Genomic DNA, 19,796 nt, shown 5'->3' with positions numbered 1-19,796 from the left:
TTGTGGCAAATTTACATGCCTCGGAACGTAAAAGTGCTAAAATCTCACTCTGACCTATAGAGTAAATAAAGAGGTGAGGTCTGGAATAAATGAAAGCCTAGGAACAGGACAGAGAACTTTACCCACCACACTTTCAGAAAGTTACTTGATAGAAAAATGGAAAAAATCTTCTGAAGAACAAAATTCCATGAACCTGTAGAAAAGCATGGATCTATTGTACAGGCTGGAGCTGGAAAGTGGAGCGTAAAAAGCAATGAGAGAAACTTAAGAGAGGATTTCTTTCTTCTTCCTCTGAAGTAACTGATCTTCTTCACTGACCATACATCTCCTGAAAGATCTGTAACAGGATCTATGATTAGGATATTTCACACATGTGAGGTTTTCAAGGCAAACAGTAGCTAAATGGAAAACATTTTTCAGGGCATTAGCAGGGCTGCACAAATGCAATGCCAACTAGTCAGACATTGCATGTATACTCAACTGATGAGAAAAAGTTGATTTAGCAAAGCCATTAAAGCCTGATTAAGATTTGATGGGCCAATATGATAAATGTAGTAAGTCCRGTGTGGTCTGAATGCTGCCTTAGCAGCACAGTGGGATTCCTATCTAAAGTGCATTTTACATATAAGGTATAGGAATCAGAATAAACCCCATATAACAACTGCCATATCATTCAGATGAGTATTTTATGTCCCTATAGGACAAGAAAGTGAAACGAGGTAAAGGGAAGGTGCCAAAGGATTCATTTGACTCCCAGATGTATATGGGGATTTGCACAAGCTGAAGATATGAGGCCAGATTCACACCTGGTATAATTTTACTGACTTAGTTGAATTTCTCAAGGGTTAAATTTGGCCCATAGTCTCTGACTGGTGAGCTTAAATCAGACAAGTATTTTGATATATGGGAAAATAATCGTTTATATATTGCAAGGGAATATAGCTGGCACAGACACTGAAGCAAAAGAAGTAATTACAGAGAGACTTGAGAAAGAAAAGATTGTTTTGCTGACAGGAAGAATGAAGCTGTTCCAATTATGAGGATCGTAATGAAATAATATAAAACCAAGCATGAGAAGGGGCAGGAGAGCAGTTGTGAAATAGAGTTCAGAGAAATACATGGAGGAGGAAGGAGAACAGAATAAAATTATAACTTGTATGTTAGCAAGTGTGTCATTTTTTTAAAGATGAAGAAAAGCTTGAACTTTTTGTATCAAGACAGAAGCTCAAAGAAATTTGAAAGAAGGAGAGAGGGAATGGCAAAAGCATGAGTTTGTTTTTTGACTTAAACATTTTTACTGTGCTAGTAAGGCAAACAGTGAGATTTGGAAAGAGTGGAAAAGGCTGTGTTTTATGAAGTCAGCCAAGCACTGAAGGAGCATAAATTAAAAAGAAAGAATGAACACTTCTGATCTGAAGGGATAAAAGGTTAAGGGAAGTGTTGCAGATGAGCCTGAGGTTTTGATTAGCTAGCTGGTGAGACAATGGAACTGTTAATGATGATAAGGAGGAGGTAAAATCTGGAGGTTTGGGAGACTTTTTCTTTCTTTTCCAAAAGCATGTCCTAGGTGCTTTGTTCCAAATTCCCAACTCAGCATTCAGCTAAAAAAAAAAAAGAAAAAAGAAAAAAAGAAAAGGAAAAAGAAATTATCCATGCAGGGTAATTCTGAAGGCTAAGGTCTGAGTGAATTGAGGAGATGGAATTAAGTAAAAATAAAAACATTAAATCCAGTGTGGATAGATGAAATATTGTATTGGATAGGGCTCATCTTCTTACTTTATTGGAAGAAGCTTTAAGTRATTAAGAATATTCTCTTATGTCTCTCTTTACTTAATTGCTCAGTGGAATTTTTTTATTTAAAAGATCTGTCACTGGCATATTTTGGAACTCTGAAAGGTTCCCTCTCCTTATGGAAGGGGTCCATAATGAGGAAGCTAGTMGCCCTGTAATAGGGGATTTCCATTTATAAAACATATGGTTACCACACTAGAGTCTTACTTTGACCCTCACCTGAGTGCTACCTGCAGAGCTAAGTGCTTACAGGTGGCTTTGATGGAGACAGCAAAACAGGGAGAGCTTAAAGATGTGACAAGTTGAGGATAGTAAGGCTATAGAGCACTGAAACAGGAGGAACAGTGAGTACCTTTAAGAGAAAAGGTTATTATGAATCTGTCATAAATAGCTGGTTTCAAAGATGTGTCAGTAGATGTGTTTTGTCCGGAGAAATCTGAGAGATGAATGTCTTGTGTGGCCCCTGATGGAAGTGTAGCTCCATAAATATGACTGTTCCTGGGCAGTTCAAGACCATAGCAGATTAGTCTTAGCAGACTAGGTGTACTAGGTTCCAAACTCTTGCGTTGTGATATGTTGGCTTAAGATAGCAGCTTTGAAATCTAACTGCATATCCCCTATATGTGTCTTTCTTTTCCCCTTTTGTTTTCTTTCTTTTTTGGGGGGCTGGTTTTGTTTTAACGTGACATAACAGTAWTAACCAGTAAATACTGTCCGTACTCTTTCATATCCTGCTGCATTTAGRCTCTTCTGCTGACTGGCTTATTAAGGGAATTGAAAGTGTTTCAAGACGCTGTGCAAGCTCTACAAACTCCAGAATCTATATGAGCTCTGCCTTTTCTGCTTGTTAAGTTTGTCTTCCTTCTGTCTGTACCCAACAGACTTTAATCAATAGTGACATTAAGAATTTTTTCCTCCAACTCCTGTAAAAGCAAGCAACTCTTTCAGTTTAGCAGCCTGTTATGTGCCCCAAGTAATCAAGCATTAAAGCACTTCCAATCGCCACTTAAGAATGTCTAAATTCTTGATTCAAGTACAGACATAATATATATTAGAGATAGGTCTTGATCTGGTACTGCTCTGTCTCAGAAGATAGATTAATAACATGAGGAGTAAGTAACACCAAACCTTTCCCTGTCTGGGTCATCTTTTTTACTTTAATTACAGCTGGGACCTCTGAAAAGGGTCACCTTGATGAAAAATGTTTCTATTCTTTGAGGATTTCTTTCGTTCATTTCTAAGGTTTAGATTTACGCTTGAGAGATTTTTGTCTGAGATACAGCAGGAAGAATTAGATGCACAAAAGGGAAAGCAGTTTTGCTCCTGTGCTTCAATAAGTTAATTTGTTTAACAGCTCTGTGCAAAATTTTCTCTCTCAGATCTATTTTAAAATATTTGAGTGCTTTGGCTCTAAGTGTTTGGTCACTGTGATAATGCTTTTCGTCAGCCTTGAGCATAAGGGAAGCTTTGTCCTACCCTAGAGGAAGATCTATTAGTCTTAGTAGAAGCTGCTTTGAGATCCACACATAGGTTATGGCAGCTGTAAAAGCACATCATTACGTTTGTCTCAAAGACCTAACTGTCTTCAGTGCGTAAGATATCTCCACAGACAAAGGAGCACAAGGAATAATGAAGCTTTTCAGGAACCTTGCAAAAGTTTTGCTCTCTGCTTACTTTATGTGGGATGTCCTTTAATGGTTATTTGATGCATCAGATGCAGCTACACCATCTTAGGTGAATAAGACACTGCTAAGAACTGAAAAGGGGCCAAATACTAATTCTTTCTTATATCCTTAAATTCGTGTCTTGATTAGCTGTCTATAGACCCCAAATCAGTGAATCCATATGGATACTCAGAAATACTTTGCTGATCAGAGATTAAATTAAGCATATCTGTACAGTTCAGCTTTTTGTTTTGCTGAATCTAATGAATTTACTGAACTTTTAATCTTAAATTCTTCCCTGCAAAATCCATGTAACTTAGATGTATGAATTGAGGAATAGAAATGTCCTGAATGCTGGTCAGGACATTGCTACTTGTAAGTAGTCCAGTGCTGAAGATGATCAAGCTGAAAATGGAAAGTTAACTTGCTTGCAGGCAAGAGTTGTTTTTGTTTGGCTGTTCCTGCTAATATAAAAGCTTGGCTCACTGAATAATCCATGAGAAGCTAAATATCTGCCAGCTGAGGTCACAAAAATACTGCTGCAAGCTGCTTGCTGTAGAGGGTAGATAGAGCAGACATAAACCAGGCAAAGAGCCTTAATCAGATTTCTGAATAAGTTCTCACTTGATTGCCACTGCCACAAAATCCAGTAAGCTTCTGATCCTTTTATTAACACTTCTGTATGCTGCAAATAGTTAAATTTCAATTTACATATGGAGAAGTGAGGTCCACCAAGATAGGCAAGCACTGCTGACAACAGAACWCTTATTTAGATGTTTAATTCCAATAGATTTCAGCAATAGTTAAGCAGCTTAATGCGTTTTTGTGTCTAGGCTTAAATGGCTTATTCTGTCACCCAGGAAGACTGGAAAGACCACTCATCACCCCTGAATCCTAGCCCAATTCTTCTGCTTTTCAGTCTGGTGTCCAGAGATTATGTGGTGTTAGATGCAGAAGTTGCTGCCACAAACTTCTTYCAGCTTAAAAAAAGGGAACAGGGGGAAAAAAAAGGGGCAGGGGTGGAATGAAAACAGAAAAACAGTAAGAAAACAGCAGTATCTCATGCAGACAACTAAGACTGCAGCAATTAAAGAGCACTTCTCTTTTTCCTGAGGGCACRGGGTAAGAGATGATGAGAAAGATTTTTCTGTTTATTGTCACTCGTATGTTACAAAATTGCATTTGGGAAAAGTGTTTTTAGTAATTGAGGATAAATGCCATTAAATGCTGTCAGTGGAAAGAATATGGAGAGTACAGAATTGCTGAAGAAAAGGGGGATGAGCCACACAGTAAGAGATGGGATAGCTAGTGCTGCTGAACAAGTTAAATAAACAAACAAAACAAAACAAGAAAACAAGTTTGCAGTGGGCTCGTTGGGTTATAAATGCATTTTGAATGCAAGCTGTAGAATTTTGAACTTGCGCTTTAACTTACTTGCAGAAGCATGATGGCCACTTCACAGTCATCCAGCTGGTTGGCATGCTACGTGGAATTGCATCTGGCATGAAGTACCTATCTGACATGGGATATGTACACCGTGATCTGGCAGCCCGTAATATTTTGGTCAACAGTAACCTCATGTGTAAGGTCTCTGATTTTGGTTTGTCGCGAGTGTTGGAGGACGACCCTGAAGCCGCTTATACAACAAGTGTAAGTTTCTCATATCTAGTTTGAACAGTGTATTGCCTTGTGCCAGCTATTTTCCTGTTACTCTTGTTTCAGGCTTATCTGTGCCATAGGAATAGTAGTTTGAATTGGCTGATTTTGTTCCACTATCAATGCATGTAGTTTGATAACACTGTCAATTTTTTAAGAGAATTTTTTTTTGTTCTGATTTTGATTGGACAAGTGGTTTATAATAGTCTTAGGTAAAAACTACTTAAATCTTCTTTAAAATTTGCTTTAAAAAATTCATTTTCTTAAAAGGAGACTCTTCTGTTCTTGAGTTTTCACATGCTTTCCACCTTTGCTTCCCTTTGTTCATTTATAAGGATACGCCCTTAAAGGGGTGGAGGAGAGAAGTCTCATTGATCCCACTGTTTGGAAGCAGGGTCAAGCCTTGCATTCATAATTGCTTTTATGTTACTGAAAAGTTTTTCTGAAAACAGGCGATTTCTTTCTAACAGGGTATGTACAACCTTATTTTCAAGGTTTAAGTCTCATCCCATTAATTCTTAAAATTCATTATGCTATGCAAGTAAATTGTTGTTGTAAGAGAATTTTTTTTCTCTAAAGTGAAAAATTTCTGAATCTAGAGGAGCTTGTTCAAATTTGACTTAGAAGAAATAAATAAACTGCATTTGCAGCATGAAGAAAGCAGGAAACTGAGTGTGTTAGTGTCATGTCCTCCCCCCAAAATCGATATGGCACTTCATTATAGCAAAATGTTCAATTACCTTTTTTTTCCRGTTACCTCTTTATTACCATAATGTTAAAAATCATAGCTAAATATAAGCTGATTTCAAGTAATGTTAATCTCTATCACTAATAGAAACTAAAATGACTTCAGAGCCAGGGCACGTTCTCGTTAATATTCTCCCAAAATGCACTGAATTTGTATGCTCCCAGGAGAGGGCACAGTGACAGAATGCTAATAGATATAATAAATTAGCATTAAATAATTTATTTCAACCTACTTCTCCAAAAATACTTTCTCTTTAAAAGATGATTTATGGCCAAAATGGGGAACTCATCTAATTTAACTGCATTGTAATAAGTACTTGTTCTTTTGAGTTCAATACAGCTACTGAAATGAGATTACTTTTTTTTTTATATAGTTTTTTAGTTTAAACCTAAAACAGGTATTTTTTAGAGAATTTCGGTGTAAATTGTGGCCACTTCTTAGAACAAGGTCTATGTAGAATTGCAAGCGAATAAAACAGAAGAAGTCACTTTACAAGATTTCCTTGTAGTGTTAATACTCAGACTACCAAAAAAGAAAAAGCTTTCTTCCTCTGGAGGAGGAGACTTTGTTCATTTAGTTCTCAAACCTCTCTTGTCTCACACTGAAGTGTGAGGATTGGAGGAAAAATAAACATTAGTGCAGCTTAACAAGTTATTGCATGTTGGCTGAGCCTTGCTAATTGTGCATGTGAGCATATTTAACTGGCAGCAAATGCCCATGGTGAAAGGCAAACTAAATTACATTACTCAGCATTGATTGTGCTATGCTTAGCTGGTGAAAGGCACTGGAAATGGCAAAGCAGTTTTGCCCAATTAGGTTCAGGAAAAACACTAAATGATATTTTAAGGTTTTCAGCTATTATCTATCCTGTAAGTTTCTAGTGGATACTGAACAATTAGTTTCTCACAGTAGTTAGTACCTCCCTTTTTTTTATCCTAGCTAGAGCTTTTCATCAGGAAATTCTACTTTCTTAAAACAGAAGCATTCCCTGGAATTATATCTGTGCTAATAGTGAGTACTTCATCAAAACACTATCCTATTTTTGCATGGGTTCACCTGCTGGTTAATGCAAGGGTCTGTAAGTCCGAGGCAGCTGTCGTGGGTAGGTCATCTCAGAGCCAGTGCCCTCAGTCCTCCTAGGCTGCAACCAGAGGCTGTAGGAGGAAGTCATGCGGTCTTGCTGAGCAGGTAGCTATAGTGGGTCTATCAGGAAACTGCAGATCAAGAGGGGACATTACAGAGGCTGCTGGCCAGTGACAGGACAGAGTTAGCCAGAGCTTTACTGTGAATCTGCATTAGCCTTGAACTCCACAAAGAAGACCAAAAACCTTTGAAACACGAGGAGGGGAGGAATGCTATGTGCTATTATAATATCAGTTAGAGACTTTTAAATAGGGAAAATTTGAAATAGGGAAAATTTAAAATGCTTTTAATTTCTATTTTGCCTGACATTGTTTTCAACAACTCAGTCCTTTGACCCCAACTTCCTCTGTCTTTACAAACAGGCCTTTGCATGCAGCCTCCGTTTCAACTGCAGTTCATGCTGCAGCTTTTAGAGTCTAAAGAATTCTGCTTTGTCCCCTCTGGTCCTTGAGAAATTTCTTTCCCGCATATCTAGAGCTTTCCCTTTGTAGAGCAAGCTGAGTGCTCCAGTCCCTGTTCTGCATTGCACTCACTCTGCATGATCTGGCAATTGCCAGGGTTTTCCCTAGGATGCTCTTGCCTTCCATATCCTCCAACTTCTGAGTCTTGCTCCCCTTGAGCAGGTTCAGTATGTATCTCCCTTCAGGGAGTTGAATAGCCCAATCAACTTTTTTTAAAGCAACACAGCAGAGTCATGAGCAAAACAGGGGATGAAGTAAATGTCTGTCATAATGACTAAGAAGGACTTTGAAGGAGTTCAGACTTTAAGCAGGCTTTCACAGTAATGGAAAAGAATAAAACCCCACACTGGAAAGGTGACTTGCCATCCCACAGATTTCACCAACCATTACACCACAGGCATTTCTCCTGATCACTTGTTTTATGGGAGGTAGAAAGGTAAAAGACATCATCTTACAGCACTGTACTGGTCAGAAAATTATTAATTTTCTGATCCCATTCAGATGTCAGGAGGAAGCCAATTTCTCATGAACATATAGGAATTTGTTAGTTGGGATTTGATGCCTTGTGAAACTTGACAAGCCTAAACTCTAGCTGTGTGGTTCTTGAAGAGAATTACGAGCTCCGTATTTTATTCATACAAGTCATAAATATTCTCCTGTAGGCAGGAAACTATTCACTAGCAGAACCTACTGTCATTTTTTTTTTTAAGTGTCATTTGCAGGAAGGAAGTAATACAAGATATCTTCTTGGGGAAGCATACAGCATATAGGGGAACTGTTCTATTAATAACTCAGAATACTCCAAAAATATCCATCACCTGATATTCTGGGAGAATTCATGAACATTTTCCAGCATCAGGCTGCATGTGTTAATAGATCTTTCACATCATATGTATATTCAGTTTAACTTCATACTGTGTTTTTGTTGCATGAAGTGTAAACCCTCAGTGCCTTTACCAAGATTCTGTGCTTTTAGAATTCATGTTTCCCCCAGCAGAGATTTTCTTGGTAACCAAGAAAAAGTTACAGATGGGTACAAGAAATTCGTAGAGTTGGTCTGCATGTTACACGGTGTTCTTTTTAGGGTCATATTTTCTTTATCCATCTTCTTCCAATGCACGATTCTGTGTTCAGAGAAACTTTTTTTTTCTTTTTTGTTGTAATCTTGGTCCCATTGGATAGCCAGAGGATGGTGTTTTCTTTCACCATATCTGCCGTGTGGACCTCAACAGTGAATATATCTATTGCCAGGCATGTAAAAATAGTGAAATAAAGCAAAAGACAAATGAAATATTGTAAAACTGTCACGCCCGCTGACAAAGAAGGTTTTATCTTCCCCAAAATAAGCCAGGAATTTTCAGCTTCCTCATCTTGGCAGGCACAGCCCTGKGTCATAGGCCATCACCATCTTTTGCCACGTCCTCCTGTTGTCATCCAGTATATACATCTTCATTTTTACTAACTGAATCAGGGCAGATGTTATGTTCTGACTACTGGCACATCCTCCCACAAATAAGGAAAAAATGGATTTTGAAGCCTAGGAAAATCAAGGGAATGTTTTGAAAGGAAACTACCTACAAAATTACTGCCCTCTGTTTACACTGAAACACTAGTTAGAGGACAATAATCAACTAACAGTGATGGAGCACTTGAGGAGTGCCCCCAAATACCACAGCTTAAAGTCAGTATGTTCCCCAAGAACTTCAGACTGTGACACTACTGGTAAAAGAGCTGTTGACAGTTTTAATTTAGAAGTATACAAAAAGACTGAAATCTCAGGAGACAGTTTTCTAACTTGTGAARCCTTACTTATTTTTTTTCCTCCTCCATCATATTGAGAGAAAGAATATAAATATCGTTTTGATAAGAGGATTGGTAGGAAATAAGAGATTTGATTCTGTTTGCTATCGTGGATGGCAAGACTTACAGCAAGATACAATTTCAGTGTAGAAGGAGGGAATTAAGACCTAAATAACAACCAACTTCCAATCTTTGTGTTTCAGATTGATCAGGAAAGATGAGGCAACTTCTGAGATAACTGAATAGTGTGTTTCTTTCCATGGAGACAAAATTTTCATTTTTACTAGTGGTTTCCAAGGCAACGGTAGCTCATAAAAAGACATTTCAAGTATATAAACAACCATTCCTGTCAATACAGAGAACATCTATCCAAAACCAGGGATACAAGAGCCTAGACTATGTTATATGGTGTGGATTCATTTTCTTTAAAATACAGTCAGGATTCACCTATATTTAGAAAAGAGCTATGAGCTTCAAGGAAAACTTTGTATGTGTAGCTCAATGTATGTGTATATGTAGACAGAACAAGATATGTGGCACTACAGTAAAAAGGACTAACCTGGTATTTCTGTTAATGGTGACACCTTAATATTCTGCTTTAAAACCTATTTTAGTGGGATAACTCAGCAACTTTTTATGTGGTACATAAAGAGCAAACTGGAATGTATTTCTTTCTTACCTTCTTTATTTCTGAATTCAGCCTAAATATGTTTTAATCTTTTCTCCATACTACTAGTTAGAGAATTGAATTATTGCCTTGTCTTCATTGAATCACTTGATGGACTTCATGAGTCTGATTCTGCTTAAGCCAGATAGATAAAATATTCCGTCCAGGGAGATTTCAAGTTCATTATATTCAAAAGAGGAGCAAAACAGATTATATAAATACTAGCAAATAGCAAAAATCTATATAAATACTTAGAGATCAGAAGGGGGCTTAACTCAATACTTTTTATGTCGTTAGTTTTAAAGTTTCTGTATGTCAAGACTGTCTGTTTTCTTGCATTAGTACTACAGAGGGAAAAATATTTACTTTGCTAAAAAGTAAAACAAGGCACAATTTGTTTCTGTAGTTAGTTGTCAAATCTGTAGGATGTCAAATCATAGTTTCTAGTCTTTGAATGCTAAGCAATTTGACTAGATATATTCTTTAAGAATCAGCTTAATCTGAAACAATGGAGTAAATTGATTATTGGCAAGTGTTTAGGGAAACAATAAAAAGAAGCTGCATACCAGGAAAGGTCTGTATTAGCCCACTTTCTTGAAAACTAATTATTGCTATAAGATTGAGCACAACTGTTGCGAACTAGTCAATTTGGTATACACCATAAAAGTAATGCATTTTGACATCACCAGACGGAGAAATGCACAGATAAGTACGATGCATAACATCTGTTCTTGGTTCTTGGGCTCTGAAAATAGGCAAATGTGGACTCCCACGAAGCACTTCTCTAGATAGTTCTTTGTATTTGATTTCACTAGAGACCAGCTGAAAAATGAGTGCAAGAAGAATGAATTGTTCCCCTTGAGCTTTGCTAATCCATTTTATAAGCTCAAATTGAGTATGGTTACCTTCCCCAAGTAGTCTGGCTCCTAAAATAAAAGCCTAATTAAAACTGCACAGCTTGGGGCTGTTTGCAAACCTCACCTTTCTGCATCTTCTCATAGCAGCCCTGCCCTCCTCACCATATCCATTCTCATTAGCATCTAAAAGGAGGGAGCCTGTGTTCCCTTTGGGGTCCTCCAGGTAATTGTTGCAGCTTGTGGTCTGGTTCTCTGGTCTGGCATCTCCAAACAGAAAAGCACAATTATTTCCATTACTGTGCGCTACCTACATTTCCACTATTAAGAAGTAAATACTTAGCACTTTTGGCCATAGAGAAAACATAGCAGTTGCAACTGAATTTTTACTAGTGCAACATATGCTGAAGCTTGCAGACACCTTTGAACTAGAGGCTCTGTCTTTTCAGAGATGCTGTGCTAGATGATGATTTTGTGTCCAAAATCAGAGATGCAGAACTTACTGGGAACCTGAAGGGGCTTGCCTTTTTTGAGGCAAAATGATACCATCACCTTATCAGACTACCCAGCTCCTGTGGAAGATCACAGCTCCCACGCAGTGCTGAGATCCAGCTGCTGTATATCTTCAGACGCCATGTGTCCCCATTCACAGCTGAGAGTCAGCCTGCTGAGTGCTGTGGGCTGCTTTTAACAACAGTCAAACAGTAGGAATGACTCCAGTGTGACTCTGGTGCTAATGCATAATGTAAACGTTTTCAGGAACTCATTTCTCAGAGCATGCATGAGAAGTCGGGAAGTGTGTTATTAAGAGCTATGCTAATGTGTTCAGTGTCTGCCATGGAGTATGGGAGATGTAGAAGCAAGTTTTAAAATGTGTGATGGGATTAGGGTCAAGTGGTGGTAAAATGAATCTCGTTCCCATGAGTTGCCAGCTTGGATCAGTGTAGTGGACCCACTCCTTGCTCTCAGAGGGTGCATGGGGATGAATGTACCACCTTCACCAAGCCTCTGTCCTCTGGTGTTGGCCTGGACAGTGATAAAATGTACTCAGGTTATACTCAAGGATAAATGGCCAAAGAATAGAGGAATAGCCTAAGGATTTGGTGTCTTGCAGAAAAAGATTACTGTCTTTTGGGCTCTAACATTGTGAGTTGTGACTATGTCTAATGAGTAGTTTAACAGAAAAAGTGCCAAGCTTACTCACTCAGGGGTATGGTGTTAGCAGTTTATTGACTGACTTACAGTAGCCCCTGGAGATGAGGATATGTGACTTTGTCAAAATGTAAATATTTTAATATATCTGCTCTTAAATTTCTTGGTTCAACTTTCATCCAGCTGTGCTCTCAAATTTATTTAAGAGGTTATCTGATTTATTTACCCCTCCTGAAACAACAGTGACAACAAAATATAACTTGGACCATAAAAAAAAATCGGATCCTTAGGGGGAAGATCCAAGGACAAGAAACTAAGACATGCATATAAAGTTCCATTCTCTTTCCACCTGTGTTGTCTGATTTGTTACTTCTGAGTATTCTCTTCTTCACTGTAACAGTTGTCATTTGAACTCTGAGAATGTGTGTGTGGGGGGGAGAAGCACCTTAGAATTTGCATTTAGATGTGCAGAGAATCAAAAGGAGCTTAATTCAGAGAGATTTCTGAATGTAATAATTGAATTTAATTGAAAAACTTATTACATTAACTCTCACATCCCTGTTCTTTCTTTCTCCACTCCACGTAGAGACTGTAATATATTTTTGGCAGAGAAGCATAGTCTGAAATTTTGTATTGCGTTCTTATTCATGCTCAAAATCACTGTGTTCATAAACTCCACACAAGCATGTCCTAACATCTTGGCAGTAAAAAGGGACTTTTACATTTCATTCTCAATGTGAATTTCAAAGCATTATCCCATCACTTGTCATAATCTAACTTAATTTCCAATAAAAAGGGAAAATGTACTGTATTAGTCTAGAGGTGGCTGCCTCTGGGAGATTTGCAAGCTCTGCCTTTCCATTAGCTTGGATTTCAACTTCTTATCTCTGACTCCTCCAGATTTCATATTAGCAAATTGGAGAATAAAATTCTACATGTATGTCTCTTACTGTTTTTCAGATTGGATTTCTGATCATCTGTTAGTATGTTTATGAAAATGGAACYGTGCATTTACAAATGAATGCAAGTGAAATAAATGAAGTGTGCATTTACGTAGTAGGATTGAAAATGAACCATTTACAGACCTAAAGTGCAAGTGCTCTTAGAGACAGTGACACGTACAAGATAAATGATGAATCTACTTGTGCTGACAGTGATTGCATTGTGGTTTTGGGGTAGTTCGTTTGTTTGTTTGTTGGGGGGGATGATATAATATTATTTGGGACCAGCACAGTATGTTTTGTTGCAATGATTTTTCAACCTTTTTCAGTGCCTGGATTCATGACATTTATGCAGTGGAAATACAAACTTGGTTAGAAATTACCTATTTGTGGCTTTTTTTCTATAGTCCTAATTTTTTACCGATCTCTTCAAAGTATTCCACAAGCTTGCAGGGTCCATATACCGCAGGCTGAAAACCATTGCTCAACTGGAATCATTTCTGTTGAGTTCCTGCATACATATTTTTTTTTTAATTGAAYTCGTGGTAGCTGCTGTAGCAAGGAAGGGCTTAGGGGGTTAGGGTTATGAAATGTATTCCAACACTCAGAAAAGATCTGGATAGCTCTGACTATGAATCCCGTAGCAACCACTGTTCCAGAGGATTAACCTAGGGACCTAGGGAATCCGTGTCAGTGAGCCGTATGGCTAGCCTAACAACCTGGTTGACGTGATCACTGGAAACACACTGTGTTGAATCCTGAATGGCCCAGATCAAGAATGTACACGTGCTGTATTTCATAAACTAAAAATATAAGGAAGGATGCATTCAACTAAGTTGAATGATGGGAAACCCAAAACTGTTTCGGGGAAGTAGTTTTATTGCACACTGTGTAATTAAACCATAGAGCTGAGTGCCACAAAGTTAAGTGCTTGGCACATTTGCCCCCAGATTTAAACAAGATTTTAAAAACAGATTGGATATTCATAGAAAGAATATCCAGTTACTGCAGTCAATAATGATTTTAAAGAGATGTGAAACCTCATATTTCAGGCTAAGACTATTAGAGAACAGGAAGAAAACAAATACGAAAGGGGGAAGTAGCAGAGTGCAGATTATTTTCAAGCTTTTATACCTTCCTGTAAGACATTTGATGCTGGCCACTGTCACAGGCTACCAGATTAGATCACCTTGGGTCTGACTCACCATGGTAATTTCTATGCTTTGAACAGAAGCATAATTAACMACTGGAACAAGCTGTCTGTGGATGTGCATGAATCTTTGACTGTAGAAGTCCTTGAATCAAAACTGTGTGTCTTTCTAAAAGATATACTGTAACTCATGCAGAAGGGACCCTGCAGGATTTGCTCAGTAAAGCTGCCATATGCTATATACATGCAAAATAAATCCTCCTGACCTGAAGATTTTTCAGTGAGTTGTTGCTTTAACTTGTTCAATTCTGCCAAGATTATTCATTAATGAAAGTGGTACCAAAATGTGATTGTGGGAAGTGCAATCCAAATGGAAACGTGGTTATGTGGTGAGGTACAATCCAACAGAAAGACTTTGGGAATAACTTTGAGAAATGGATGTAGAGCAGTAAAAACAGCAAAATGGGACAAACATATAAATCTGCAGAAGTTACCAGCATTTTATGTGGTACTACTGAGACTTAATACAGAATATTGAATGCAACTGTAAAGTCACTATTACTGGGGAAACATTGCAGAGATCAAAATGAGCGAGAGAAGGTAAGCAGGCAATGAGTATCATTTAATGTTTTGGTGGGAAAAATATTGATTAAAAATTAGCCAAGCTGACTTTTCTGGRTGAAATAACTGGTGCAAAAAGGTCTTTGTTGATTAAAAATTCAGAAGAAAAAGAAACTGGAGCAGATCTTGATGATCTCCTTCAATAACAACTAATGCAGTGGGAGGTCATAGCACAGAACTGAGGACAGAACTAGACTGTAAAACACATCAGAGTTTTAACATAGTTTGGCTGTAGCCAAAAGCAGGCAATAATAAAAGCAAATGAAAAAGATCAGAACAAGAGCTTTCTACACCAACCTAGAATATTTTAAAGATAGCTTCCTCAGCTACATTTTAAATGTTAGGATGCTGATTTGGAAATGGATTTTAACTGAATGAGTTCAGGTTTTGCTACCTGACTTTACAGTGTAGTGATACAATTGTTCCTCTCAAACAAATTTGATCCCTGATTTATCTTCAAAGGCAAAAGAGATTTTGGGTTGTGTGTGTGTGTGTGTGTGTGGTTCCCCCCCACACACACTCTTACATTTTTTTCCTAGTGTTGAGTTTCTGGTTTTGCTTTGTAGTTGTTGCACATTGTTAGGGGAATAATAACTGGCTTTATTTTTTTAATTCAGATATAGAGCAGCACTAAATAATATATATGTCATCAAAAGCTAGGTTAAGTTTTATAGAACCCGKTGTTTTTATTTCATTTTTTGGTGTTAGGTTCAAGATTTGTAGAAAATAATTTATAATGCCTTGCTGTGTGTCCTATGGGCATCTGTGTTTAAAAGTATACCTTCTGGATTGCAGTTTAATCACCTAATATGCAGTTGTCTCTTCTTTTCTCTCTCAAAAAAAAATGCAAGTTCTCTTTGTAGGAGGTATTTGTTTGTTTAATAGGTTTGAAACGTACCAGTTTCTCAAAGTATGTTAGACATGACATATCTACTCAGTATGCTCTCTGCACAAATTAAGAAATTTTTAATCCTTCTTCTGCAGAGCTGGTTCTGTGCGCAGCTCAGTTGCTCTTGGTAGAGAACACGAAAGAAGTAAGAATATAAGAGGTCCATAACCATACCGTTATCTTCAGGTTATTTAATAGGCTGCTGATGATTGTATTTTATTGCTGTAAATAGTTGTCATTAAATGTCTGCATAAAGCTGCAGAATGTTTTTTTTTTTCTCCAGACAACTTATACTTTGAAATGTTTAAATGTAATAAATATCCTTCTATTTTCAGAAGTATAATTAACATTGCTTCTGGTGACCTGATGGTCTGATTAGTTCTTTGGAAGGCAGAGACAAAGTTTGTTCCCTGCTGCACTTAAATAATACTTACTCTTGCATAAAGAGGAAATGATAAATATGTTTTACTTCCATTGTAGATGGAATGAAGTACTTGTTCATAGTGATTATTCATCGAGTATGTCAAAGCACTGACTAGCTTTAACATCACCAAGGTTAGTGTTATATAATTAACGTGTGAGGATCTAGAAATTTATTTTGGAAAAGTGATCATTCCTTACTTGCAGTTATATAGCTAGTCAAATAGGAAATCATTCCTACATTCCTGTTTTTTTTTCAAAGGATTCTTTTGATCACAGACAGTGTTATCTCATGATCATGACTATTGACTGCTTCTGCATAACATGCGACACTTACTGGTATTGAACCTACACAAATAGGCATTGCTACTGCTRTGAGAAAATCTTAAATATCTGTGCAAGGATAGAGATATTCAAGTGCATTGACTCTTTATCATTTCTGAAATAATAGTAAATGAAGACTGTGAATCTCAAAAAGATGCAGRTAATGTTTTCAAAAGCACTGAGAACTGACAGAGGCTCCGAAATTATTGACCTTTCTACTGGACTTGAACTTTGGAAAATTCTGCCCTTTCACACTAATCTCTCCTAGTTTCTAACCAGTTTTCTAGAAGCTGCATCTTCAATAAAGACTGTATGCAAGTATTTGTGCTATAAGTAGTTGCAGTATTCTATTGTTAATTCCCCATACTGCTGATCATTTTTTTTTAAACTAACAATTACCAGAATATTAATCTCATTTAAAACACATTTGGTTTAGCATGCATATGAAGCTTGATTGCATGCATTTGTAATTGTTGAACTTTAATTTATTAATCAGAATTGCCATTTTCAAATTATAATTACAGAAGCTGTTGTAAACATGCTGAACATAYTTATACATTTTCAGCAATATCTCCATTCAGTTATAACTGTAATATCCACACTTAAGATTWAAAATGTAATGCTACCATAAAACCAAGGTTCTTGCTTTATTGCTAATTATGTGAATGAATATAATCACAAATACCAGTTTTGTGAGCTTATCACTGCTAATGTCTCACATAAGCATAATTTCAGCGTGTACTAGTTTASTTAATATTTTAATATTCAAGGTATTGACCAAGATGTAGTATATCATAAAATACCTTTACCATTTTAAACGTGTTACACTGAAACATAGCTGAAAGCARTATGCACAGCTCATGATATACTGTAAATGAGCTTAAAGGCAGTTTCTTAAGGTCAGAGCTGTTGCTTTGAATACTATGTGAGCTGATGCAAATTGCTTCAAGGTAATAGCATTTTGATATATAGAACAAGCAGAACAACCTCATGAAATCTTTAGAAGGAGTATTATTTAGTCATACGCTTTTTTTCTCATTTGAAATAATTAGTAACTTTTGAAGGTGGGTTAAGAAGCTGAATTTGTTCACTGGGTGCCCTAAAAAGGAGAACAGCTGAGCAATTCTGTGGGAAATGAATACCATTCCGCTCCAGTGATCCAAGCAGTTCAGCTCCAACCTAATATTTAGCCATTGCTTTATGGAAGAARGTAAGATCTGGATGATTTTTATATTCATCTGTTGAAACATTCCCCATGTGAATTTATGATCCACATTAAATACTGTTGTAAAAAGTAACTTCTCTGCATATAGCTATATAAAACTTCTGGGTTGAAACTGTGAAGCAGTTGACTTCACCAGACTCTTGTAAAGCTTTGTAATTAAATATTGACATATTCTACCCTAGGATGAAATTCCTTTGCATTATGTCCTTGAGTATAGTCAAAGGAACTCCTGAATCCAGTCCCATATAAAAATAATTAAAAAGAAAAAAAAAGTGTTTGCAGAATTGATTTTTCAGAAGCAGTCAGTCATTAGGGCAYAGTTAGATGAATACTCAAATTTGATATGGAAGGAATCTTGAGAGGAGGAGTCTCCTACTGTGTCTTCAGATACCATAAGAGCTCATTTATCTTTCTGTCTCAATCCTATATACTTTTTCTGCTTGCATTGTGTTCTGCACTCAACATACTCTCTCAAACTGGAGAACAAATAATCATGACACCAGAAGAGACCAAAAACAGTAGGCAGCATTGCTAGACTATGATGCAGTCTTAAAATTCTTTTTAGAATTGGGAGTTTCTGTGTGCTAAATACCCAAAATATTTAGAGGCATCTGGGTTTTGTTTGTTTGTTTGTTTTTCTTTTTTTTTTCCTTCTGGTTTTAGTCTGATTCCTGAGGAGTTATCCCATGCTGTACTTGTTTGGCTGGCTACTCCTCTGTTTCTTAATGACTTTTGATTATCAATTTCTATCAAATTGGAGAGAGACATTAAAATTTCAAAGACACAATTAATGTTCTAATTTCATGAAAATAAAATGATAGGATAGAAAAGAGATCCTGTTAATTTAGCAAGGACTTAACTCTCATTGGAAAAAAATCAACCTTGAAGACACTAATCTGGCAAACACTAAGATTCTTCTTCTTCTTTTTTTTTTTAATGAGGATGAGTGTTAAATGGCTAAAAGGAGGCAATCAAGAAGCCAAACAAACAAAGGTCTTGCAGGAATATAAAGGAGAATCTGAACTTTGACTATGGCTTTTAGCATTTACTCTGTAAGATTACAAGGTTCTGCACTGACACTTGATGGAAGTTGTAGGCTTTTTATTTGCAAGGACATATCCTTCAAAAAGCTCCAGTTTAATTTTACAGTCAAAGATGATATCAAGCTATTGTCTGGCTGAGCACTACAACTCTTTGCTTCTCTGGATAATATTGCACAGTTCAGAAGGTTTAGGGTACATTAATGATGAAAGAGCTCTCAGGGAAAAAAGGAAATATCTTTTCACRTTGTTTAACTACCACATTTAAACTAAAAGAATCTTGCAAGTATAGGCCCAGTTAAATAGGAAACAGTAGAGTTTTAGCTTGGCATGATTTCGGCTTTTGCATTGTGCAGTGAGTAGATTCCCCCTTCTCCCCCACTTTCTTCAGGCCAGTTCTCTGCTTCTCATCACACTGAAGTCACAGTTTTCATATTAACTTCAGCTGGAATAAGTAAGCCCAAAACCTATGCATCTCTCTCATGCTTCTAAATCTGCTCACAGAAAAAATTCTAAAATTGCTAATTTGAATACTCAGTGCAATACTCTATAGTCTCCTATGCATGATATCAAAGTTACTGTAAATGGGTTTCTGTAATTACTGAAGGATGTTTTGGTGGCAAGAGATATGCACATGCTAAATTTCATCTACTTTAATATTTCTGTAATAGGAAACGTTATCTTAGTAGGAAACAAGACTGACCTAGTTATGAGCCAAATCAATCCTCACTGAAGTCAACTAGAAGAATTTTCACTGATTGTGTAGGAACTGCAATTCACCCTAAATCAGAAGGATATCTGTAGAAAGAGAAATTATTAATAGCTGCTTGTTTGCTTATGAGTTGGTTTGTCTACAGAAATGTAAGACGGATCATTTTCAATTGTATGAAAGCCCCTAAGAGTCTTACTCAAATACTTTTCTCTATTTATCAGATTTCCCAACTTTGAAATGGTAAACTTATTATTTTAGTCTTGCTCTTTGGTAGATTTTTCAAGATAGCAACTGCTAGCTCACCTTTGAATTCTTCTCTTCTGTGTGTGTGTGTTTGTCGGGGAGCAGGGGGGGAGTAGTTCATAGCTTATTATTGCAGAGCTTTCCTTTTAACCAGAAAGTTCCTGGATTTCGGCAGCATAATGATTGTCTGCCTTAAAAATGCATTAGACCTAGATTTATACGGGTCTGATAAATCTGGGTCAAATATCATAGTCTTTGCTCAGTATTTATTCAGGCAAAACTCCCTCTGGCTTCG

General features: G+C 37.0%; 1 protein-coding gene across 4 annotated transcripts in view; it reads left to right on the top strand.

Moving 5' to 3' along the window:
* EPHA6 (EPH receptor A6) overlaps nucleotides 1-19,796 on the top strand; it is a 509,782-nt gene that overhangs the window by 447,567 nt on the left and 42,419 nt on the right. For all 4 annotated transcript variants that reach the window (XM_085323057.1, XM_085323058.1, XM_085323055.1 and 1 more), the window contains one exon: nucleotides 4,896-5,105. In XM_085323057.1, the coding sequence (XP_085179183.1) occupies nucleotides 4,896-5,105 (210 nt within the window). The remainder of the gene's footprint in view (nucleotides 1-4,895; nucleotides 5,106-19,796) is intronic.

The sequence above is a fragment of the Rhea americana genome, unplaced genomic scaffold (genome assembly GCF_003343005.1).
Source record: "Rhea americana isolate MKP2758 unplaced genomic scaffold, rheAme1 scaffold_81, whole genome shotgun sequence".
In the NCBI taxonomy this organism is placed as follows: domain Eukaryota; kingdom Metazoa; phylum Chordata; class Aves; order Rheiformes; family Rheidae; genus Rhea; species Rhea americana.
This window is presented reverse-complemented; position numbering and strand designations above follow the sequence as displayed.